Genomic DNA, 24312 nt, shown 5'->3' with positions numbered 1-24312 from the left:
TGAGATGAATGGTGAGCCACACTAATGAACAGGTTCCTACACACAAGATAAAAACCTCAAGGCAATATGATTTTTTTTTTATTTAAGAAATATTTTGGTGCTTTATAATTAATGATCAGGACATCAGGACATAATTATGATCTGACCATAGTATGTAAAACAGTAACCATCACTAAATAAGGAATACATTTGCATTGAAAGAGGTTTGCCATGCATCATTGTCCATTGTGCATGTTCCCAGCCCAGCACATGTTATCTAGAAGAGTGTTATATACACTAAGACAATAACTATTCTTTCCGTATGGGAACTGTTGCCTGGGGAGGGGATGGGGTTTCAAATCTTGAGTAAGTGTAGTCTAGAATCTTATTATGGACCGGTCAACTCTCCAGAGTTGGTACAAGGAAGTTGTATTGTGAATTAGAGAAACAGCTACTTACCTAATAGAATGTGATCTGCAGCAGAGGAAATAAAAGCATTTTAAGAGTCATGAAACAATGAGGAAAAATCCACTTTTCTTGATGAACACTTATAGTCTTCAGGCACAATCATGCTTAATTCTTCAACTACGCAAAGGCTGAATTATGTCATCATGTATAGCCAGATAGCTAATGTAAGAGATCATTCTTAGACTTCCCAGTCTGCAGATTATTTGCTGCCTGAGTGAGCTGTTTGAAGTTTTTTATTTATACCAATTGCTGTAGAAAAAATATGTAACATTTAAAAAAACAAAAAAAACAACAACTTTGGAAATCATGATGCAGCTCGGAATAAGATTAATAAACAAGTGTATAGTTCCAGTTTGTTAAATTTAGACATGTAGAAAAAGCAAATCCGCAAGATAAGCTGCCTTCATAACATTTTGTGCCCATGTGGGTGGCAATTACAGATTGGGTACGCTTAATATTAAGTTGCTGTCCCTGGTTTCTGCTTTAAAATACTGAAGCCCTATGCATAAGGTGGTCAGTATTGGAAAGGGGCCAGTATATAGTGCTATGCCATGCCGCCACTTGTCTTACTGCCTTAATTGTAAAATTATCAAATTCTATTCATTTGTATTTTTCCACTTACAATTTTCCACTGGACCACTAAATATGGTATTATATTATTAAACATTTTAATATTCTAATGTACTTACTCTATTAAACATGTAAATTACATACCACATATGTAAAAAATCCTGAAGAATATATCTTATACAAGAAGTGATGTCCCTGTGTCACATGACTCATAATGAACGTGCTCCGTGATGGAATGTATAACTGTCAGTGGTTAAACACACCTGTATATAAGAATCATCTCACACATCCATCTAGTTCCAATTCAAAATATATTTGATAAGGACTCCCTACTATAAAGTAAAGTGAAATCATTCTAATACTGTATCTCCAGTAAGGTGCACTTTAAGCCTTACATTTTTATGTTTAGATTAGCTTTATTTTGGTTTTTACAGCAAATTGACCTTGTAAAAATCTGATTAAAGACTCAGGGGCATATGTAATAGGGTCCGAGTATGCTGGAGGTGCAGGATGCCGGCCGATCTGTGACTTTTTTTTTTAAAGGGGCAATCATTTACAAGACATGGTTTTGCCTTGTAAATATTTGCTCCTTTAAAAGAAATGTCCAAGATCGTTCGGCATCCCGCGCCTCCGACAAATGTGGACCATATTACGTATGCCCCATAGGGCCAAATGTAATAGCTTGCAGTTTCCGGGAGCCGGCTTCATTCTGGCGAGATACATAGTCATTAGCTTTAAACCACCTGGTTTTGCCTTGCTAATAATTGCCGCATTAAATCTAATGACTACTGTATGTTGTCAGAATCATGCCGGCTCCCAGAAATTGTGGGCTATTATATTTGGCCCTACTTTCATATTTATTATTCCTGCCATTTCAATAAGAATAATGATAATAGTGCAGACATATAGGGGTAATTCTGAGTCGGACGCAGCAGTGATATCGGACACAGTGGAGTGATGTTGTTCATCTGCGCATGCATCCGAGTCACATCGCGCATGTGTCACAATTTTGTACAAATAGAGTAGCAATACAGAATTGGATGCATGGTAGCAGAAATATAAAGGGTGTTCCTGGACGGCGATTGAGAGGTAATAAGGGTGGCTAAAAAGATGCAGGTAGATGTTTCATGTTAAGGCAGTATCGGCGGCTTTTTGCGCGTAGCAGTTGCATACAAAGGCACTGAACCGCTGACATAGGAGGCCATACTAAGACTGAAAAAATGCACCTGCCATAGGGTTGATGCAAGCTGCGATGGTGCATCTAAGCAGTATTTTAGTATCTACAGATGCTCAGAGTGGGCATCTCCTTGTACATACACATGCACAGATCAGGATGGACTTTTTAGCGGCATTAGCAAAAAAACACAGTAACACTTGCAGCAAGAGATACAGCCGGTATCGCGCCTGCATCCTACTCAGAGTAATCCACGGAACCTGCAAACATCACAGAACACAGCCAAAAACTACAAATGATACAATGTAAGAACTAGAGTGCCTAACATGGCATGACCATTGCGTATGTGTCTAATGTAATTAAATACTGATTTTAAACACTCTTAGTGTACACATTATACAAAATATAGAACTAATACATTATATTAGGAATTCATATGATATAAGAAATAAAATATCTGGATGATTCTAAACCTGTGCAACATAATTTCATCTGGTAGGAGGAGGGGTTTAGAGAAAATGATTGACAAGGTAGCATTAGCTGAATATTGGTCATGTATACTGTATGTATAAATGTCATCCTTGCATGGAATTCCTGGTTAACTTTATATGGCTCTCAACAACCAACTTTTATTTTAACAGTTCCGGCTCACTATTTCATAGAAAACGTAAATACAAACCAAAAGACTAAAATTTTGTCTAGAAACGAGCCTGTGTAGTATAAATTCTGAAACCAATCTTTATACGTAAAACTGCTTCATAAACAATAAGACATTTTAATTAATTTTTGTTAAGAAATATAAATACCTCATATCTCCAAACTTCTTGCCTATAACACTTCCCACATTTGTTATTGCAGCAGTGGCTTTTATTCCAGCTTGGCTTAATGTTTCTTGTGTTTTCTTGTACCTACAATGAAAACAGTTTTAGTAACAAAGTGCTGCTGCTCTGAACAGGACACAAGAACACCATTCCACCTTCCCATTTACCAGTATCTTCCCATAAGAGCTTCCGTAACCAGTGTGACATGGCCAGCATGACAGGGCTCTATGGGTGTCGTGGACACCCACGAGTGGGAATAGACCCTCTGTGTCGGCATTCCGTCCAGCGGCATTGTGATCGTTCGGGATTCCGGCGTCAGCATCGTGACCGCCGGGATCCTGAGCACTGGTCACATGACCGCATTCTATAAACACACGTGGTAGAAGTAACACTTAAAGTTGTTCCTGATATAGCGGGAATTTGCAGTCTCTAATGAAATTACCATCGGCGGGATATAATGGAGCCCGAGATCTCCGGAGGTGCAGGATGGCGGACAATCTTTGATTTTTTTATTTTGTTTTACAGGGACCATCACTTGCAAGGCATGGTTAACACCTCAAAAGTGGTGCTGGTATTTGGATCCATTCACTACGTACCATTACTGAGTGGTCTTTTGTGCAATCTACATAGTAACATAGTAAATTAGGTCGAGCAAAGACAAGTTGTCCTTTGAGTTCAACCTTTTATATATATACCATATACAGTTCCCTATATAACCATAGCTTAATCTATAATGACTCAACTGTAGTCCGTTTATCGCCTAGTTGACAACTAGATGCTTAGTTCCCCTAAATTACAATTTCTCAAGAATATATTATCTATATCTACAAAGCCATAGATTAAACCATAATGACTCAATTGAGACAGTTTTTTTTTTGTCTAGTTGACAACAAGATTACATAGTTTTCTTAAAAGCACATTTTTCTAAGATACATAAATTTAGAAGTTATATCCTTGGATATTTTTTTTTGTTAGAAGTGTATCTAACCCGTTTTGACCAAATCTAAGTGCATTTTATTGGAAGAGGTACAAATAAACCAAAGTAAAAATAAAGTTACATTTTAGGTCATGTAACATTTACTTGTAAAGGCATTTATTTTGTGTAACGCTTCTTCTTCTAAACAGAACCATAACAACGTGCAATGAGTGCCTACAGGCTTTTTTAATTATAGACATACTACTTTTAAACATGTTCTATGGGCCAGACAGTTGTTAACCAACATGAGCGTCATAGTCCTCAGATCTCATGCTGGCTTTACATGGTGAAGTGTCTTATTGGCCATGGTAACTGCTTGTTATAAAGTTAGCAATGGTGATGAGCAACTCAAGTGCCTCTCTTCTAATGCTGTGGCTTATGAAGTTTCTTGAAGCAATCTCATTATTATGTTTTGCAGCGTTTACATTAATACTTTGGTATCCGGTCTATAGATCTACAGTACACTAAAAAAAAGGTCTTCAGTCAATAGATCGACCACTAATGATCGACAGGGTCAAAAGGTCAACACTCAAAAGGTCGACATGGTCAAACGGTCGACAAGGTCAAAAGGTTAACACTTTTTTTTAGTTTGTTTTTACATTTTTACAACTTTTGCTGCATTTACTATCCATGTCACAAACTATTACCTTTAGTAATCTTAACTGAGCCTGGATCATGGCAAGCAAGCGCTGCCTGCGATGGGGCGCATTTCATAAAATTGACTATCCATGTCACAAACTATCACCATTAGTAACTTTGTGGCGAGCGAGGCGAGCCACCACGCCCGAAGTGTGGCGAGCGGGCGCATTTAAAAAAATTGGGGTAAAAAATGTTTGAAAACACAAAACACCCACAATTTTTTGGGGGTATCGACCTTTTCACCCTGTCGACGTTGACCCTGTTGACCATTTAACCATGTCAACCTTTTGACTGCCGATCTTTTGACCTTTTCACTGCCGACCTAATGACCGTCTATCTTTTTAATGTCTATTTTCTGTATCAGATCCTAATACTTTATCCATAGCACACAATCTAGCTATAAGTTCAATAAAATACCTGCCTGAGAGACTGTAATGAGGCAAAAGGAAACAAATACCTACAAGTAACTAGATAAACAATAGACTAAATTTGGTTGTTTTAATATGTCAAAGTGCATTTTTCACATATTAGGTTTATTTCCATTTTATCTGTATGCTACAGGTGTCCAATATCTGGAAGGTAACCCGTCCTATTGTCTAAATAAAGAAGATTTGAAATGACAGAGGGTTTTTATCCAAGGGGAAATTGTTTCCTAATAAAGGGTAACTTATGCTGGTGAGTGTCTACTGTACTGATGGATGGTTCAAACAATAGACATACTAAAATAAATAACCAAGTTGTTCTGAAATAATGAAACCCAAAATTTTAAAGGCATTGTCACAAACCCAGCCGAACTCTCAGATACACCGATCTGAAGTTGTTCTTTGTGCTTATTGGTTACTCACGGTTATTACCACAATGTCTCTGCCACCAGCAAGGAAATGTTGGTAATCTGCAACCAGGTAGCCCTTTACTTCTACCTATACACAATTATTAATATGCAAATAATATCACGTTCATGTAGCATGGATTTTGGGTACTTAGTGGCCTATAGATTCTTCAAGAACATGAAGAGAAGAATGCTACGTTAACGGTGTTTAATGTGACATATTTCCAAGGCTTAGTTAAAATATTTGTAGCAATAAGCAAAATAATTCCAGAAATAAAAAGGTAATAAATCAGCATGACTCACAATGAAATATGAAGGATGAACTGGCATGAAGGAGATCACTTAGAAATTAATGGAACACTTCAGCATCTCCTAGCAAGTGAACACATCCCATAGAGTCACCAGACATTTTCTCTTTCCAGCAAGCTGTTCCTGGGCCACCACCTTTAAGTTTAACTCTCTCAGTGCCAAATGGTAATGAATGAGTCACTCCCAAGTACATACATAACCCTATTTCTAGACAGATAGGGGGAATTTAAGGAGGGCACAAATGGACATAAGATTCTTAGACATGGATCACTGGACATTTCCATAACCTCTCATAAAGACCTTATCTATTCCCTGGACAGGTGGTCAAATGAAGATGTGGCTCCTACATGAATATCTAATTTTTGGATTTACAATCTAGAGCACTCTGACTTCAGGGGTCATAGACCATAGAGAGGGTTTCCTGGTAGAGGACTTATACACATCATGTACTACAGCTAGTCCTAGATCATTATCTTGCTTACTTGTCTGTGTTTAGCTTCAAAAGAGATCAAAAGCTGTAAATTACTGTACATTATACCCATAAGCTCCTCTGCAGCACTGAACCTAGGTCACGTACAGGACATAGTCCTGATATTTTCAAGGCAGTCATTTGATACATTTCACATGACCATTTTACACACTGCTAAAACATAAAATTTGAACAATGCTATATTTTAGAATCAGATAACTTGAATGATCACAGGCGTTATAACATATACAGTGTTCATTGGGTTCCACTCAAAGCATTTAGTACTTAATAGTTCAGTGGATAATGGCTGATGGATTTGCTGTGGGAGAGGCAGCCAGCATTCATACCAAACACTGCAATGGTTGGTTGGGTATAGTTCTTCCTTAGAGGTGCTAGTAAAAGAATATGTGATCAAATGATGCAGCCTTACACACTGGACAATGGGGTCTGTTTTCTGATCAAATAGTGCAGCAAAGAATCTGGTACTGGTAACTGCAAAACATGGTGGCTAAAGCTGGGTACACACTAGTGCGACCAGCTATCGTGCTGATGTAAAGGGCATTTACCCTTTGCCCTGCACATCAGGAGATTGCTGGCACATGGTAGGTAGATACTAATGAGCAATGGCTGTACACACTGCACGATATGGTTGATTTGTCATTCTGATTCTCCCATATTGGAAAAATTGGCACAAAATCATGCAAGTGTGTACCCAGCTTAATGTGGGTACACACTAAACAATGTGTACCCAGCACGACATTGCGTGTGTCGGGACCCATTGGGAGGGCCAGCATAAGCAAGTGTATACAAACTTGCCGATGCCGCAGTGACAGAGCGGCAACGGGGGCCATGCTGATTTCGGCAGCATGGCGCGCGCTAGTGATGTCAGATGGAGGATGCCGCTGACAATGCCCAGGAGCATGCATAGTCAGGGACATAGCGGGTACACACTAGACTATGTGCCTGTAATGTTGGTCTGATCTGCCGAATCTGATAACATATTGTATAGTGTGTACCCAGCTTATTGTCATTAGCCATTCAGCCAATCTCAAGCATTTTCTAATGCTGAACAACAAATGATTGTCTGGCATGTGGGATAATGCTTGGCAAAGTAAAATTCTGGTACTGACCTCAGCAAACGCTCACATTGGTTGCTATGGAGAGTAGCACACATATACTTTGTGCTAGTCCGCCATTGCTTTTCTCCTAACTGCTCACTATTTACACACTGTATACAGTACATCCAATAAAAAGAGCACAATACAGAATATTGTATGCCAGGTCAAACTAAAATAAACATTGGCAATATAAAAGTCATTTAAATGTATATAAATGTATATTTAATAAAGCTGCTGAAAAGATGTGGAAGCTAGAAAAAGAAAGACTTCTATTTAACAAAATGTTAAAGGTTCTGAAAATGAAAAGTGGTGATGTTGCCCATAGCAACCAATCAGATTCTGTCTATCATTTTCTAGGATACAATAGAGAAATGATAGACAGAATCTGATTGGTTGTTATGTGCAACATCACCACTTTTCATTTTTACAACCCTTATTAAATTTACCCCATGCAGTGATCTCTCGGGGGAAAAAAATAAATAACTGCACTTGGTCCTGCCGCAGATTGCTAGCTCCACAAACTATTCCCCCTCACGCATTTACAGTAATGATAGACATTACTGACAATCCTAAAATAAAACCACAATGATGCTTTCGCTAAAGGACACATATTTAAGCATTGCTTAGTGAAAATAGAATAAAACATAAAGCCTAAAGTCATCATCTTCCTTTGTCTTGGGTTCCCAAGTGCTGTTAAATGTAAAATATTGATGCATCATTATAACTTCGAATAACGCCAGCAGAGGGATTTCCAGCTTTTCTGAGTGGCACCACTGTACATTACTGCTAATGGCATATTCTATATGCTACATAGCAGTCTGACAGCTTCAGGCACATATCCTGGCAATAACAACAACATAGAAGCTACACTTTGAATCTTCTTGACAGAAATGATATCACAAATATAACTTACAGATTTAGAATTAATTCCCAGAACTTTACAGTACTGCAGGTTAAAATGAAATCAGATTTTTATAATATATTACCAAGTACAGTATAAGACCATACGCAAATGCACAATTACTAATTCAGTTATGTACTTGTTAGTTAACATGGAACCATTATATTATTATTTTTCCAGGAGAAACCCCAATGTGTATATATACATATATTTATATGGCAAAGACCACTGACTCATCAAAAAATCTCCTGAACCATAAGGACTAGGAACTTGAAATTTGGACGGTAGCTTGCTTTTGTAACGTAGTGTCAAAGTCAGAAAAATATCATGCTACACGTTGCCATATATTCACCTCATGCGCGTGCCTGCTGCACGTGCACATTCTCTCCCGTGCGTGTGGATATACGCAGCCGCGTGATGGCGCCTCGGCCTTGCGCTCGAGCGCGTGGTATGTGCATTTACGGTAGAGTTTGTGTGCGTCTAGCGGGCGACTTAATCGTTTAATAATAGAACCAAATAGCATGTTTTATAGATAATGTTCCCTTTAGTAATAACTGTAAGTTTGTTTAATGTGACTTGTTCACGGACTTGGGAATCCCTCTTTGCGTGGTACAAAGGGTCTGATTAAGGTTGAACAGTGGTGTCTGGTACCTAACCGAAGAGTAGTTTAATAGCAATAATCCGGTGTTGGTTAGGTAAAGATTTATCGCTCCTGCGTGTAGTTATGGCCATTAGTAGTTTCTGGACATATTCTATATTTGCAGTTCATTATCCATGCGGCGGGAATCCGGAGATTCCCACACACCTGAGCTGTTTAAAATAGTCACAGCCCACCTGTTCAAACTAACCTATGACCTTTTGTTATGATGCGAGGAGACATTCCTGTGTCCAATGAACAATGAGATTATAGGTCCCTTTGTAGTATACTGTACTCAGTGTATATAAGATCAGCCAGCCTGAACAGCTCCCCCACTCTCTCCACAAACGGTTTTCATATTGATTAACTCGGAGCTGGTACCAGGCTGCGCTGCGATCGTTCCCAGTGTGTGTGTAAGTAATTCTCTGTAATCATCTTGCTCTTTGTTTGTATTGGCCACATTCTCTCTCTTTCTGTTTAGTTTAAGATTGTAATGTTATTGCATATTTCTGTCTAGATATTCTGTTAGAATTATATGTTAGTATGTAGTGTATGACTTGTAACTGTTTTACCCCTTTTCGATATAACTAAAAGCTTGTTAGTAAAAGTGTTGGATCCTTAGCACGGTATTGTGTGTTCATTACATTGCAGAGAGTAATAGGAGCGTCTCGATCGCTCAAACAGCTTTAGTGTTAACAAGGTTAAGCAGCGTTATATCGCTACAGTGTTTCAGTACAAGGTTTACAGTATAAGAATATCCTTTCTGTGTGTTACACTCAAGGTTTACTGATTGTTATCTTGTGAGCGTCTGCGCCGCTCGTGATCTCCTCGTGGTCTCGAGCGTCCGCTACGCTGATAGCGTAGCATTACGGTAGTCGCTCACCTATAGCGTGCTCGACACCACGCATTAAGCTGTGAGCGAGCGTGCCGCATGTGCGTCTCGATCACGGCCTAGCGTATGCTACGCTAAATACGTACCCTTACGGTACCCCATACGCCAATTGCGTACTGTCTCTCTTACCCATTATTGTGAAGGTTATAAGGTAATCATAATCAGCATTATCAGTAGGCTACCACTAAGAAGGGATTTTTCAAAATTCCACCCATAAAGGGGTTAAAAGGGGTGAAATAATTCCCCCCTCTCAGAGGAGAGTTACTGTAAGATAGCCCACCCAGCCGGGGCTATAAAGAATGCATGGTGCCGGCGATACCAAGTTGCAGAGGGGGAGGACACAATGCTCTGTTCCTGGACTTCCTTGCCACTGGCAATGAAGTCCAGGAATTCTAGTCCATTGTTCAAATAGGGGAGCCACATCAACTGCTACCCCTAAAAACGCTGTCAAACATTGCTGGGCGTGGCTCCCCTATTTCAATAATGGACTGCTCTGCAACTGCCACTGGCAAGGAAGTACAGCCTTATGGTTCAGGAGATTTTGTGATTACTGAGTGGTATTTGCCTTTTGTAAATATAGATTTCAGATATACATACTTAACCAACCTATTTCCAGTCAGGAGAGGATAGTGTCTCAATTATCAGAGGTTAACCTGTCACTTGAACTAAATATTGCCAAACCTCTCAGAGAGCAATAGGAGGAAAGGAGAGATAGATATTTTGACTGTAAATAAGATATATATATATATATATATATATATATATATATATATCTTAATCAGAGGTCATCTAAGGGATTGTCCAACGCGTTTCGTCTCACAGACTTCATCAAGGGGACCTCTTGGACCAATCCCTTAGATGACCTCTGATTAAGATACATATATTTATGCTCATTTAATTTACCTTTTTATATCATCTGTGTATTTAAAAAAAAAATATTTGTAAATTTATGTCATATGTGAACAATTTCTATATATTTTATATATTATTTTTTATGCTCCTGGTGTTATAATAAATTGTATATACATTTTATATACATTGGGTATTGTTCTTTTATTAGTCATTTCTCATAACACCAGTGGTCGCTTATACCCCTATTCCCTTCTATGGTATATATATATATATATATATATATATATATATCTTATGTGGCAATATCAACATAGATGGTGCTGATGAGCAGCTGATTTAGAGTGTGAATGGAGGGATCCACCCACACAGAGATTGTGGAGACAGAGCCCAGGTGGGGCTGGAGCCATCAGACAGTCCGCGTGGAAATGTAGTCAGAGCCCAGTGTGCCTGAAGGCCAGTAGAGGCTAGGGAGCAGACATTCTTACCAGGAGGAGGGGAGAACGCTATAAATCTGACATTGCAAGAAGCAGGCACAACTTTGAGATTTTGTATGCAGATTGTATGCCATACAAAACTTGAACTTGTTAAGTTTAAAGATTTGAACAGCAATCTTCTGCATAAGGTAGAAAGCACCATGGGAAACATTACACACCTGGAAGTACAGTTCTCTGCACGGAAAAATGCCAATTGGAAGTGGGAACAGCAAAGGAGGAAAAGAAGTTGGACTGCACTCTGGAATTTGATTCTGGACCCAAATTGGAGTCCAATGTGTTCACAGAACCTAGTCTGCTTGAAATATAAAAACTTAAGCAGCAGTTACTACAGGTTAATCATGAAAAGGCTGACCTGAAAAGTGATATGCTACAGATGTAGAAAGTCTTGTATAATGAACAGTAGACAAACAATGACTTGCTTGAACAAATTAAGAAGTTTTAGAAGAATAGTAGCTGTCAGCAGCAATTGGACAATGGAGATGTCCTCTTTAAATATCCCAGTGAGCAAGAAGGGACCAAAGTATCAAAGTTGGAAAACTCCCTAAAGACTGTGTTGCAAAAGTTGATGGGAGGCATTGCTGTGACATTCAGCTTCCATTTATGTTTGAAGGAGTGAAGTCTTTCCAAAGTGTTACAGTTCCAGATAATAAAGAAGTGCCTAAAGATGGAGATATGGAACTGACAAATACAGATGGTGATTGTTTGTCCCATGAGGCAACTATACAAGATATATATAAGCCTACAGCTATATTCCTAGAATGACTCTGGTGTCAGCATGTGATCAGAGTGATATGAAGAGGACCAGGTCACACAATTTTGCAGTGGAAAACAGAACCTTAAGGAAAGTTAATACTTATAGTTTTATGAAGCGTAGCTCTCCTGTATACCAGGACAAAACTTGAAATACAGCTGAATTTGTCTATGAGGAAGTGAATTTATCTCACACTACAAAGTTTGAAGTTAACCAGCTAAACAGAACCTGAAATTAAAGACTTCTGTGGAGAATGTATCTCAATGTGTGCTGATGGAACATATTTTTAATGCCCAAAAAGTGGATGCCCGAGAAGATCCAAGAGATAAGAGCATTATTGAAATGGCTGCTAGTCATCAAAACCATGAGATGACATTTATGGATCAATGGAATAAACATTTGGGTATGTTATGTGGACAAGAGAGTCCAGAATCTGAGGGTGGCAGTGCCAGTACGTCCTCTGACATAAAGACAAGGTCTGAAGATTATGATGATGGTGGCACTCAAGATGATAGTGGCTCTTTGAAAGAAGATGAGTTGCCAGTGAAGTATGCCTGTAGCCAATACAGTGCGTCAAGGCTGAAGGTTAGAGAAGTTACAAGCAGAAGTTGGCCAATTGTAAGAGGTTTAAGCAGAGATCTGCGTCTCACATCCACACGTATTACTTATTCCCACTCAAAATTACAGGACTTTGTCCGGGCTTCCCCCACTCTGTGGAATGCCCTCCCATGCACAATAACACTCACCTCTAGTCTTCAAACCTTTAAACGTTCCCTGAAAACTCACCTCTTCAGACAAGTCTATCAAATTCCAGACCAACCCACATAACCTTCAGTGCTTTCCTATCTAATTAGATCCTCTTTGTACAGTCCACATAACCTCACATATTTTGTCTTCCAACATTGCTGGGTGATCATATCATACAACCCATTAAGAACCTAGCAAACTGGTGCACAATTATGCAATAGGTAGCATCTATCCTTGTGTATCAATGCCTATTGCCCTATATATTGTGAGCTTGTGAGCAGGGCCTTCCTACCTCTATGTCTGTTTTTGCCCAGTTTTGTTCTATACAGTAACTGTTGTTCTAATTGTAAAGCGCAATGGAAAAAGCTGCGCTATATAAGAAACTACTACTACTACTACTACTACTACTAATAATAATAATTAAGAAAAAACTAAGAAAATGGCATTTACTTGCTGTGTCCTTAGAGCAGAGTGGGCAATAAGCGGCCCTCCAGCTGTTTTAGAACTACACATCCCAGTAATGCCCTGCCACTGTTTTTCTGTTTGGCCATGCTAAAACTGTTGTAGGGCATGCTGGGATGTGTAGTTCAACAGCAGCTGGAGGGCCACTTATTGCCCACCCTTGCCTTAGATAGTATCTTGCTCAGTTGAGCAATGTGTTAAAATTAAGAGAAATTGGAAAGTCTCAATCTTCTGGTGATGTTTATTTTCTGTGACATTAATTCTGTGATCACAGACATCCCAGAAAGTGTACAGGATGAAGAGTCTCATCTTTTGCCATTAGATGTAGGGAAAGGTCATGACATTCTTAAATATAGCCAAAATGATTTGGATGCAAATATACAGACTTTTGGGCAAGAGGTTCACAGAAAAGTTTGGAAATGGAGGCAGGAGCTGTATCTGGGATGTGTTAAAGTGGAGAAAATTGTTGCAACATTTGAAAACCGCATCAGGCAGCTGCTTGATGATTCGCAGAAACTTATACAGTGCCCTAAAACAGAAAAAAAAGAAGAGACACAGGAACTTGGATGGTAAGACCACAAGATGATAGACAAGTCTGAATGATGTTTGGAATGTGGTGAAAGGCCCTTATAAGAAGAGTTAAGAGGGACTTCATCATGTAAATGCCTCACTTCATATCACTGAACCCAGGGGTTTTGAGCTGGGCTTGGGGGGGGGGGGGGGGGTCAGTATCAGCAATGTGGGACTGGAGTGTGGGACTGGAGTGATCTGCCCACACAGAGAACAGTAGTTGGCATCCCGACACTCAGGATGCTGATGTTCAGAAGACGGGCATCGTAATCCGGACACCGCTCAGAATCCTGACGGTCACAATCCTGAATGCGGGAAGGGAGGTTAGGGTAAGGCACTAGGGGGAGGGGGAGGCTGCAGGATTAGGGTTAGGCTGTGAGAGGGGAGGGTTAGGCTGCAGGTACCAATATGTGTCAAGATTCTATTGGGATGCCGCTGTAAGCATTCTGACCATCAGCATCCTGACTGTTAAATCCCATGACCACACCAGGATGGTGCTCTGTGGGGAGAGAGCCCAGGTGGTGCTAGAGCAGTCAGACAGTCCAGGTGGGACTGCAGTCAGATCCTAGTGAGCCTGGAGGCCAGTGAGGCCTAGAAAGCCAGCATTTTTACCTGCAGGAGGGAGAACCCTATAACTCTGAAACTGTATTTGAGTAGTTGTGGCAGCCAAGCCAGGCTAGAGCATGTGGACATACCTGCAGAGCCAGACTCTGAGACTTTGAATACAGACTAGCAGCCCAATACAGAGAGGCCAAGCAGAGAGATAGTGCCCTGCATGGGGCTAGGTTGTTTGTTATTTTTTGTTTCATTATGCTGACAACCGTAAAACATTATTTTCATTTATCTAAACCTGGACAGCTGCAGGTGGACACTTATTAAGCACCTAGACACTGCACTACTGACTAATCTACCAAGCTAATTGTCACAGATTCTTCCCCACACCAAGTCTGGTCAGGGCTCCGCCTCCAGTCTGGACCTGGCACTGCCTCTTCTAGTCTGAACCTGGCCCAGCCTCCTTCCACTCTGACAACTGAAGTTCTGGGGGGTGGGTGCAATGTAGCTGGGGAGCCAAGAACTGCTCAGCGAGAGGCAACTGTGCCAATTTGAAGATGATTTGAGCCACGTCCCCACCCAGTAGTAGGAAAGGCTTTGAGCTCATAGGTGGGGGAAAGTCACGCTGCCCAGTTTCAACTGATCATTGGGGTATTTAGTAGTAATTAGCTGCCAGTGCCTGTCATGAAAAATAGTGAGTGATGCACTACTGGCCAGGGCCACATGCAGCAATCAGCTCCACAGTCCCATTGGCCTCCCAGGAAATTTCCTGGTTGCTTTCAGGGCTTTAAAGAGCTGTCCCAGACCCTGGTAATGAAGGAAGCACACCCCCTTTTAATAGGTGTATAAATGACCTTTTATGTGCCACGAAGTGGCACAACCTGCATAGGTGGTGCCGTGTACACCGCAGCCAGAGTCAGACCCAGGGAGGGGGCGCAATCAGTGCTATTATTCCCCTATCCCTACAGGCAGAGGAGACTGCTCTGTTCAGTTGCAGCAGCCTCCCTGGATCTACTGCAGCCCAGCACATGGCAGCATGTTCTGGGTCTAATGAAAGACGCTGCTGCCAGTGGTAGATAAGAGAGGGGGGGTCATGTGGATCTGGGCCCCCGCCAGTCCCCTTCAAGAATCCTAGGCCCGGGTAATTAGTACCTGCACTCCCCCCCTCTCAGCACCACTGGTGACTTTAACGGTTAATCTGCCCCTGCCGATCAGAGTTAATATATGGAAAATTTGTCCAGGCCTGACACACAAGATATGCTGCACATCCTTCAGCTCTGCGTCAGTGTTAGGAATCTGCCATGTAGCAGTGTTGACACTTACCTCCATGTGTGTGCTTTCAATCACTCTGAGCTGCAATGTCATTCTGGTATGGTATCACCCTGCATGTCAGAGCTTTATTTTAATTAAGATGAACTGCTATGCAGATGTGGAACTCAGAACCAGGTCCATTACCAGCAAATTATTTTACTTATATGAGAGGTGAGGTGGAGCCATCATGAATCTGACTTTTTTTTTTTTTTTTGTATTTTTATTTGTTGAAGCACAAACCTAGATAAGAGAAATACATAGGTAGAAGTTACTTTATGTTCCAACACCTACCACAGATGCCTGAGATCTTGTGAATTTGGAGGCCAGGCAAAACCATTCTTGAACAATCCGTGCAGTATGGCAGAGTGCATTATCCTTCTGAGAGAGGCCACTTTCATCAGAGAAAACTGGTGCTAAATAATGTTTAGGTAGGCTGTATGCACCAAATTAACATCCATATGAATGAACACTTCAAGGGTTTACCAGAAGAGCATTGCCAGAAGCATCACACTTCATCCACTGCTTGCTTTCATTGCAAACTGTATCTTGGTGCCATCTATTCCCTAGGTAAATGACTCATGTGGGCTTAGCTATCCACGTGATGCAACAGAAAGTGGCATTCATCAGACCAAGTGACCTTCTTCCGTTTATTCAAGGTCCAGTTCTGATGTTTGCATGCCCATTGTAGGCACTGTCGATGTGGTTACTATGGACACTGCTTGTTCAATGCACTGTGAGTCATGACAAATTAATCCCGTCACCAGCATTAAAGGTTTCTGTGATTTGTGCAACAGTAGCCCTTCTATGGCACAAATCACAGAAAAGACATCCGTTAGTGGCCACGGTGCGGCTCGTGGAAGACGCAAGTCCCTTCCATTGCAAGGCGACCGGGACGCTGTGTCTTATCCGGCCGGCAGAGCTTCTGGGTTCCACCCTGTGCTTAGCAATGCTGCCGCGGGGGTGCCTGGGAGCTGCCGGGTGCTTGGCAACGGGGACGCCAGAGGCAGACGGCATTCTCCGTTACTATGTGTGGATGTGCAGCAAGGCAGCTGCACGGTGCTTATTTATCAAGATCCCTCAGTTTTGATTGGTGCAACCACCAGTTATATTCCTTTCCTATGCACTCCTCAAACGCTGGTTATAGTTCATCCTTCTGGTGTGAAACTGCTGGTCCTGTGTACTTTTGTGTAAGGAATCTCTGAAAAATCCAGTCCTGTCCAGAACTCTGTCTGCCTCAGCGTCAGGTTCAGTGTGGGGTTTCCCTCGAAGTACGCTTATCTTTTCCTTGTTCATTACTCTTTGTCTTTTTAATTGTTACCCTTGTTTATTTGTTGGTATCACACTAACAGCTGTGCTATATATTACCATATTGTCTACCTCATAAACAATTTTCTTCTTTTCCACTACAGTCATTCTTCATTGCACCTCTTTAATCATTTGATTACGAGTCTTTAGTTATTCTCTTTCTGTCCTTGTCTTTTCTACCGATAGGGGTAAGCTCATACTGTCGCCAGTGGCGTAAGTCCTTGCAGCATTCTAGTACCGGTAGGCGTGTCTGGCCTTATGGGAAGGATGGCTGTTATAGGCTAGAAGACCTTCTGGCGTACTCTACGAGTCTTACTGTCAGGTGTCCGGGGTTACTGTCCAGAAGATTGTCATCCTTCCAACTCGTCATCCTCTGTCTACCCAGATCTCCACGTCAGTCGGCACAGGTATTCCCTTTGAACCGTGACAACATCACACAAAACAGGATTGTCTTTGTTGACCTATCGCTTTGCTAAGTCTTGACTGCCCAAATCTCTTTTGGTGGTTTCTGGTTTTCCCTCCTCAGACAACTGTCGGTAGGTACTTACCACAGCTGACCTTGAAAGTCATCTGTCTATAAGGATTTGTCTCTTATCAAAGTCACTCAGGTCTTTCCACATGGTAATACCTAATGTCAGCTTACCATCTATATATATTCCTCATATTGACATATACCGGTCTGCTTAATAAGTGTTAGCCTCACTCAACCACATTATAAGCCTCTAATGGGAATGATTCCTAACAACACTTTATTAAGGCACTTATACATCAGCTGCCTAAGCAATTGTATATTACTAACAGAACTATTTTAATGTAAATTTCTGTAATTTACTAAAGGTGCCACCAAAATAATATGTGATATTATTGACTAAGAGCCTAATTCAGATATGATCGCAGCAGCAAATTTGTTAGCAAATGGGCAAAACCATGTGCACTGCAGGGGATGCAGATGTAACATGTGAAGAGAGAGTTAGATTAGGGGGGAAAACCAGCATGGGATTCCCCCTATTTTCCAATAACCAGCACCAGGCTGAACCAGCATGGGTGATAATGACATAGAAGGGGGTAACATAACATGCGGACCCCTGCCATCACATTAACCAGCCCCAAACTGGTCAGCCCAGGACTGAAATAGTCAGAAAGCAGGGACCCCCAAAAATAAAATAAAGCCCCCCCCCCCCCCCCCCTTCCCCATGTGAGCAGAAATCAGCCCTGGGCTTAAAGCACAGGGCTATGCCCCGCACCTCTGGTGATGGTGGGTGCGGCATTCATGATATGTTAATATTGTTCTTTACAGACAACCTACAGGTCCCAGCATTCCGACACCTGAAGAACCACAAGTGCCAGCATTCCTGGACATTAAGGGCCTGCTGGTACCTATAGGCCACCTGTAAAGAAAAAATGTAAATAAAAACAGAACATCAAATGTTGTAATAATTTATTGGACAGCACCTGAGGGGGCGATGGCCTTTAAGCTTTTCTGCATGAATACCACCTCCCCAGGGCTTCCGGCATCTTCTGCTTTCAGGAGCTTGATCCTTCACCGCCTTCAGACTGACAGCTGCTGCCTCATGCTGGATAATATTGCCGGCCCTAAGACGGAAGAGGAGTCTTGAACTTTAAAATGGCACCACTAGCAAGCCAATCACGGCTCATGGTGCCATTTTTTAAACTGTATATGCTGCCATTGTGTCCATAGGAAACCAACCACCGCTGCCCTATGGTAATTGCTGATGGGGATTGGATCTTCCAGGATCCAATCCCGCTGCCATGCCTTCCACCTCCACCGATTGCAGCCGGTGCCGGGATCCCTCTGGATGTGGCAACACCGCCACACCTGAAAGGTTAGGGGTTTATATATTATTTTTTATTTATTATGATTATTATTATTATTATTATTATAAGCTTTTCACATATAGTACAGGCAGTCAGACCATTCTTCAGTCCACAGAGCACAAGATGGGTTGGCACAGGTCTTGAGAATAATATAAATGTAGGACAAGAAAACCTGGTTGTCAGTGTATTATCAGGGCTACCGCCAATGAAACAATAACTCAATCATTGCCGTGGACGAATATTACATTTGCCCTGATCAATTAAAAAAATCAAACATTTCACTGTTACCGTATTTTGCTTGTCATTAGCTGGAAAATGAATTGTTGGCTAATCAGGACATACTGTACTGTAGGGCCTTACTCGGGTTTGTTAGCAAACCAAAACAGCACACTAATGGGCAAAAACATGTGCACTGCAGGTGGGGCAGATGTAACATGTGCAGAGAGAGTTACATTTGGGTGTGTTCAAATTAAAATCTAAATTGCAGTGTAAAAATAAAGAAGCCAGTATATTTACCCTGCACAGAAACAAAATAACCCACCCATATCTAACTCTCACTCTGTATATGTTACATCTGCCCCAAACCTGGTGTGTTTAGCAATTAATATCAGTTATGTTTTTATAGTGGCCAGCAAAGTTACGGAAAAAAACACAATTTTAAAACCTTTAGTTCAATAAATTTACCCCAATGAGTTCTAGAAATTCTGTGGACTATTTAAAGTCTGGAAAACATCAGAGTAGTTAGAAGACAATTGATCCTTTCACTTACCTAATATACTGTAAACCTGAGCTTCGCTGCAGAGAGCGCACACAGATTATTCTCTACTACAGTATTGAGCCTTCTCTAGATATGGCAGCTGTGGCGCCACAATAATTCATGCTCGCTCTCAACCAATTAACAAATTACAAGCATCAATGGTTGCAAAGGTGATTTTCAGGAAAATTACACTACGATTTCAGGTCAAAATGTGTTTTGTTTACAATGAAATAATTTACACAACCTGAAGCACCTTAATATTTTTTTTTTGCTCGTAATTATTTTTCTGAATAATTTATTGTGTCATTCGAAGCATCCTTTTCCAGGTGGAATATCCTTTAATTAGTGAACTACATAGCCATTAAAATAAAAATACTAATTGACAAAGCTAGATGTCAAATTTCCATTCTAAGAAGAGGTTTGACACATGTTTTCTGTCTACTTCTCTGCAAGCTGGCATTTGTTATCAGTCATTTTAGGCACTAAAAGGCTTCCAGCAGTGTTCTCCAATGACCCACCATTAGGAAGTCTGAAGCGCATATATTAAAGTTTCCTGCATGATGAAACCCTGATCAGGACCAACCTTCCTTATGATCACAAAATCAACACAACTCATTGTGACTGGATTTTTATGGCTGCGGGTGCTATTTAGTAACTGGAAAAAGGAATCTGTGAATAGTATAAAAAAACATTATAGTATCACCTTTTCAGCAATGGCATACATACCAGTGATCAATGTATAATGAGTAAATATATAAATAAAAACATTAATTCCTAAAGGTGCGTACACACAGGCTGATATATTGGCCGTACTATTGAATGGTCGATATATCGCAAGTCTGTCAGCCAGTGTGTAAGAACGATATGTCTGTCAGCGCCATCATTCACAGACATATCGCGTCGGCCTTGCAGCACAGCCGATAACCAATATATCTACAGATATATTTGTGCATCGCTGTGTGTGTACGGGCGGTCAGCAGATGCTGCAGCAGCAGCCGGCGGTGATTGACAGCTGAACTGGGCAGCAGCCGGCGCTGATTGACAGCTGAACTGGGTGGGTGCATGTAAACGCCCGCCCAGTTCCTGCCGTCACTCCCGACAGATCGGGCAGTGTGTATGCTCAACACACTGCCCGGTCCGTCCATAGAAATATCTGCAGATCAGTTGTTCTGCAGATATATCTACTAGTGTGTACCCAGCATAACACAGTGTGCCACTGAAGGCACTAATATAAAGTCTGCACAAAAATGAACCCAACTGCACAACTCCACCTCAGGGGCACTGTTTAAAACCACAGACACCGGGGTAACACCAAAGACTGCTACTTGGAACAGAAATGGGGGAAATGATCTTCCTACAGTAAGATGCAGGTACCACCAGCAAAGGACCTACTACTCACCGTCATGAGTTTGTATGACACCTCTTACAGTACTATAGCAAAAGCAATGTATCAACAATGTCTTGCAGAACCAGACACCATAGCTGTACCAGTGGCATTCATGTGAACCCTAAGGGGGTTCCAGGAAGCAGACTGAAGTTAACCTCAAGAAAGACGGTCACCGCCTGAACAGATTTAATTTAATTCCATGTACAATATCCCACATGGACCTAATACCTAAATTGTTTCCCCTACATGTCAGAGGGGGCTAAGATTGTGTAGGGGCTGGTCTTCTCTACAAGTAGTAAAACTCTGGCATGGCTGTAGTTGACATCATTGCCCTCACTCATATAACTTTTACCTCCTTACTCCATGGAAAACCCAACTGTCTGCCCACTGTTCTTGCTGATCTGCACGGATTCCAACCCAAAAGATCCATAATAGGTACTTCACAGGTGCTGCAACAAAAGAACAGGAACAATAGGAAGGGAAATACAGTAACACATCAACATACATCATGAAGAGGGTGGCATGAAAACACTACAATAGGGGTGGCATATCATACAATTTAAAACATTTAGACTCCCACCACACTATATGCTTGACGGTCCCAATGCCCATATTTAGTACTAGCCTGATTCAGAAAAAGTGAGAGCCGAACCCCTGAGTTTGATGAACTTCTACCACATGCACTTCTGAAATGTAATAAAGTGGAACCTGTATACAGAGATAAAACAAACATGTACTAATAAAGAGAACCTGTCCTGGGTGAGTGTGCACTGCACCAGGCAAACTCTAAACTCTCCAACCTGAACAACTGAACTGGTGCACTTTTTCCAAACTGGCTCTTGGATTACCAACACACTTCACATCTTTATATTGCAGTCCTCTTTGACTCAGAAAATTCCTCATTTCCAAGCTCTCCAAAACATATGTGGCCTCAGGAGAATGGGAAAATGTCTTAACCTGATTGCTTGAAAATTGGAGAATTGAAAAAGAAACCAGTGTTTAGAATCATAAACTGTAGATAACCATCTCTAATTCCACAGTTCCTGTCTAACCTCAAAAAGTTTTGTAACATTAAGAAAACTAGAGAGTTTAAACAAGAAAGCAAGTACTGTTATGTTTAGGGTGATCCCAAATGCTGAGATGGTTACTAAATGCTCACCTTGCAAAATAGAATTTTAATTACTAAAACTTTCCTGATTAGCAACAACCCTGCTTGGATCATTTATGGCTACCACTGCTCCAGACTGCATAATAAGCCACTGATGTCCCCTTCCTTTGTGCTCTCTGCACCACAGATGATGTGATCCCAATTCTATACTCCATATGTGACTTGGATATTCAGTTCCATTATGCTCTCTTTCCAATGCCAAAATAGGGAACCTATGTTGCCAATTATCTTATCCTCCTCTGTATCATCACAGTTAAAATACCCCCCGGGCTACTACAACACACCATTGTTTCAGACAATAAGTCCAACATCCAAAAAAGCCTGTAGCATCAGCATACTGTATAAATCAACATTTACATTGCCATTCAAATCAAGGGACCTATTTATCACCATCCGCATCCAGGATGCGGATGACAGGTGATAAAATCGCCCAAACTCGCACTGCAATAATTGATTACATCGCAGGAATGTATCAGTTATCGCATGCAGGGACAGAGCTTGTGGTCAAGCTCTGTCCCTGCGATAACACTCCGCAGCATCATCAGGGTACCTTTCGGAAAAATACCCCGATGTCCTGCTGCGCATACGCCGCCCCCTGCAGAAATCGCCGCTACCGTCTCCGCCCGATTGACCCCCCTGTCACGACTACCCCCGCACGCCGCAGACTCCCCCCTGTGTGCTGCGGTGACCCCCGGTGCTGTAAATTTCGCTGCCGCTTTGCAGCGTCACTTTACTACACCGGGGTCACATTGCAGCACATGGGGGACCCGGTGCCCGGCAGCGATCACCAGAGCAGCGTACACTGACTCCCTGGACAGGCGAGTATGGTTTTTGGGGTTTTTTCTCCTTTTTTTTCCCTTTTAACACTTTGATCAGCATGTGTGTCCATCGGACACAAAGAGCTGATCACACTGCCGGGTCCCCGCTCAGCTTTCTCTGCCAGGGACAGAGAAAGCTGGGCAAATACCTGCATATCGCAGTGCTGCCCTGTGATGGCTGGCGAGATTATCACAGGGCACACTGCAGTATTTTTTCACATTATTTTTTTAGTACATTTGGCCACATCACATTTCTCATTATAAGTATGGGGAATGCGATGTGGGTTACTAAAAAAAAAAAAGTGAATTAAAAGGTTTGGAGCAGTTTTTCATGAAAACTGCTCCAAATGCCCTTAAATACATTCAGGTGATACTAAAATAATGTTAATAAATAGACCCCCCAAGTCTCTCTTGTACAGTAGCTTTCAGAAAACATTTATTGCTCTTTAAGATCCTCCCCAAAATCTGGGAATAAATGAGTACAAGAAAGGGTAGCTTGACAATCACCATCACTGTAGCCAAACACAGAATATTTGGCCCATGGACATGATGCAGCAAGCAACTTTAAGATTACCTAATGACGACTACAACTATCACAGCTAAATATCACTGTCAGTTCTGGGGTATAGTAGGGTGTGGGATTCAATAACATTCCCCAGAAACACTGTTATAGATCCCCCAGTTTTATTTGAAGCTAAAAGTATCATAACCCACTGTTCAACCTGCTCTACAGAATGGGCCTATCAAAAGGAAGTCATCTAAAGAAATCAATCAATCATTGACTTCAAACCATATATGTCCCTCAATAGCTACTGTAGGTCAAAAAATGTGCACACGATTTTAACATAGGCACACAATATTGAACACCCCACCTGTTAAAAAGTCTATAAAATATTGTCCTAACAAACAGTAATACAAAAAATGGAAATTATCTGGGTACATCAGTGAGATCCCAAAAGCTACCTTGTGTTATCATACAGGTAAATACAAAGTCAAATTAAGCATACAAAACTGACACAATTAATTGAAGACCCACAAATGTTATGGGATTCTTCTTGGAAACTACCACAAGAAGCAATAACTGTAAATTGAGTAAATGGAAGTCAACAAAGATGCCAAACTTGTACACACCAATGGAAACCTATTATGTGAAGACTAATAAACACTGATAAAGGACTCTCAAATACCCACTAAAGAGGCTCACCAGTAGATTTAATTAGTGCTAAAAATTGTATTCAAAAGCTTGTATCCTTGTGGTGCCTTCTCAAAACTGGTTTGTCATATCTGAGCCAAGAGCCCCCATCCTTCAGGCATCACCTATTACGTCAAGATAACTAAACAGCCATGTGAAAAAAATACCTTTCCTTTCCCATGACCTACTGATGAATTAGACAAAGAAGGATCAGACAAGACAGATGTGGGAAGAGGGACAACACAGACAGAAACAATACCCACCGCTTGCTCTAACAAACTACTTTGTGTTACTGCAGATGCAATATTTTAGTACTCACCATAATGTC

At 41.2% G+C, this 24312-nt stretch overlaps 1 protein-coding gene across 2 annotated transcripts in view; it reads right to left on the bottom strand.

Moving 5' to 3' along the window:
• The window catches only part of TPD52L1 (TPD52 like 1), a 244437-nt gene that overhangs the window by 59008 nt on the left and 161117 nt on the right, over positions 1-24312 (bottom strand). The window contains exons 4-5 of one of the 2 annotated variants that reach the window (XM_063917269.1): positions 2998-3099; positions 439-453 (exon numbers count right to left, since the gene is read on the bottom strand). In XM_063917269.1, the coding sequence (XP_063773339.1) occupies positions 439-453; positions 2998-3099 (117 nt within the window). The remainder of the gene's footprint in view (positions 1-438; positions 454-2997; positions 3100-24312) is intronic. The other variant, XM_063917271.1, reaches the window with a different exon arrangement.

The sequence above is a fragment of the Pseudophryne corroboree genome, chromosome 4 (assembly GCF_028390025.1).
Source record: "Pseudophryne corroboree isolate aPseCor3 chromosome 4, aPseCor3.hap2, whole genome shotgun sequence".
Classification (NCBI taxonomy): domain Eukaryota; kingdom Metazoa; phylum Chordata; class Amphibia; order Anura; family Myobatrachidae; genus Pseudophryne; species Pseudophryne corroboree.
Note: the sequence above shows the minus strand (reverse complement) of the source record. Positions and strands in the feature narration are given on the sequence as shown.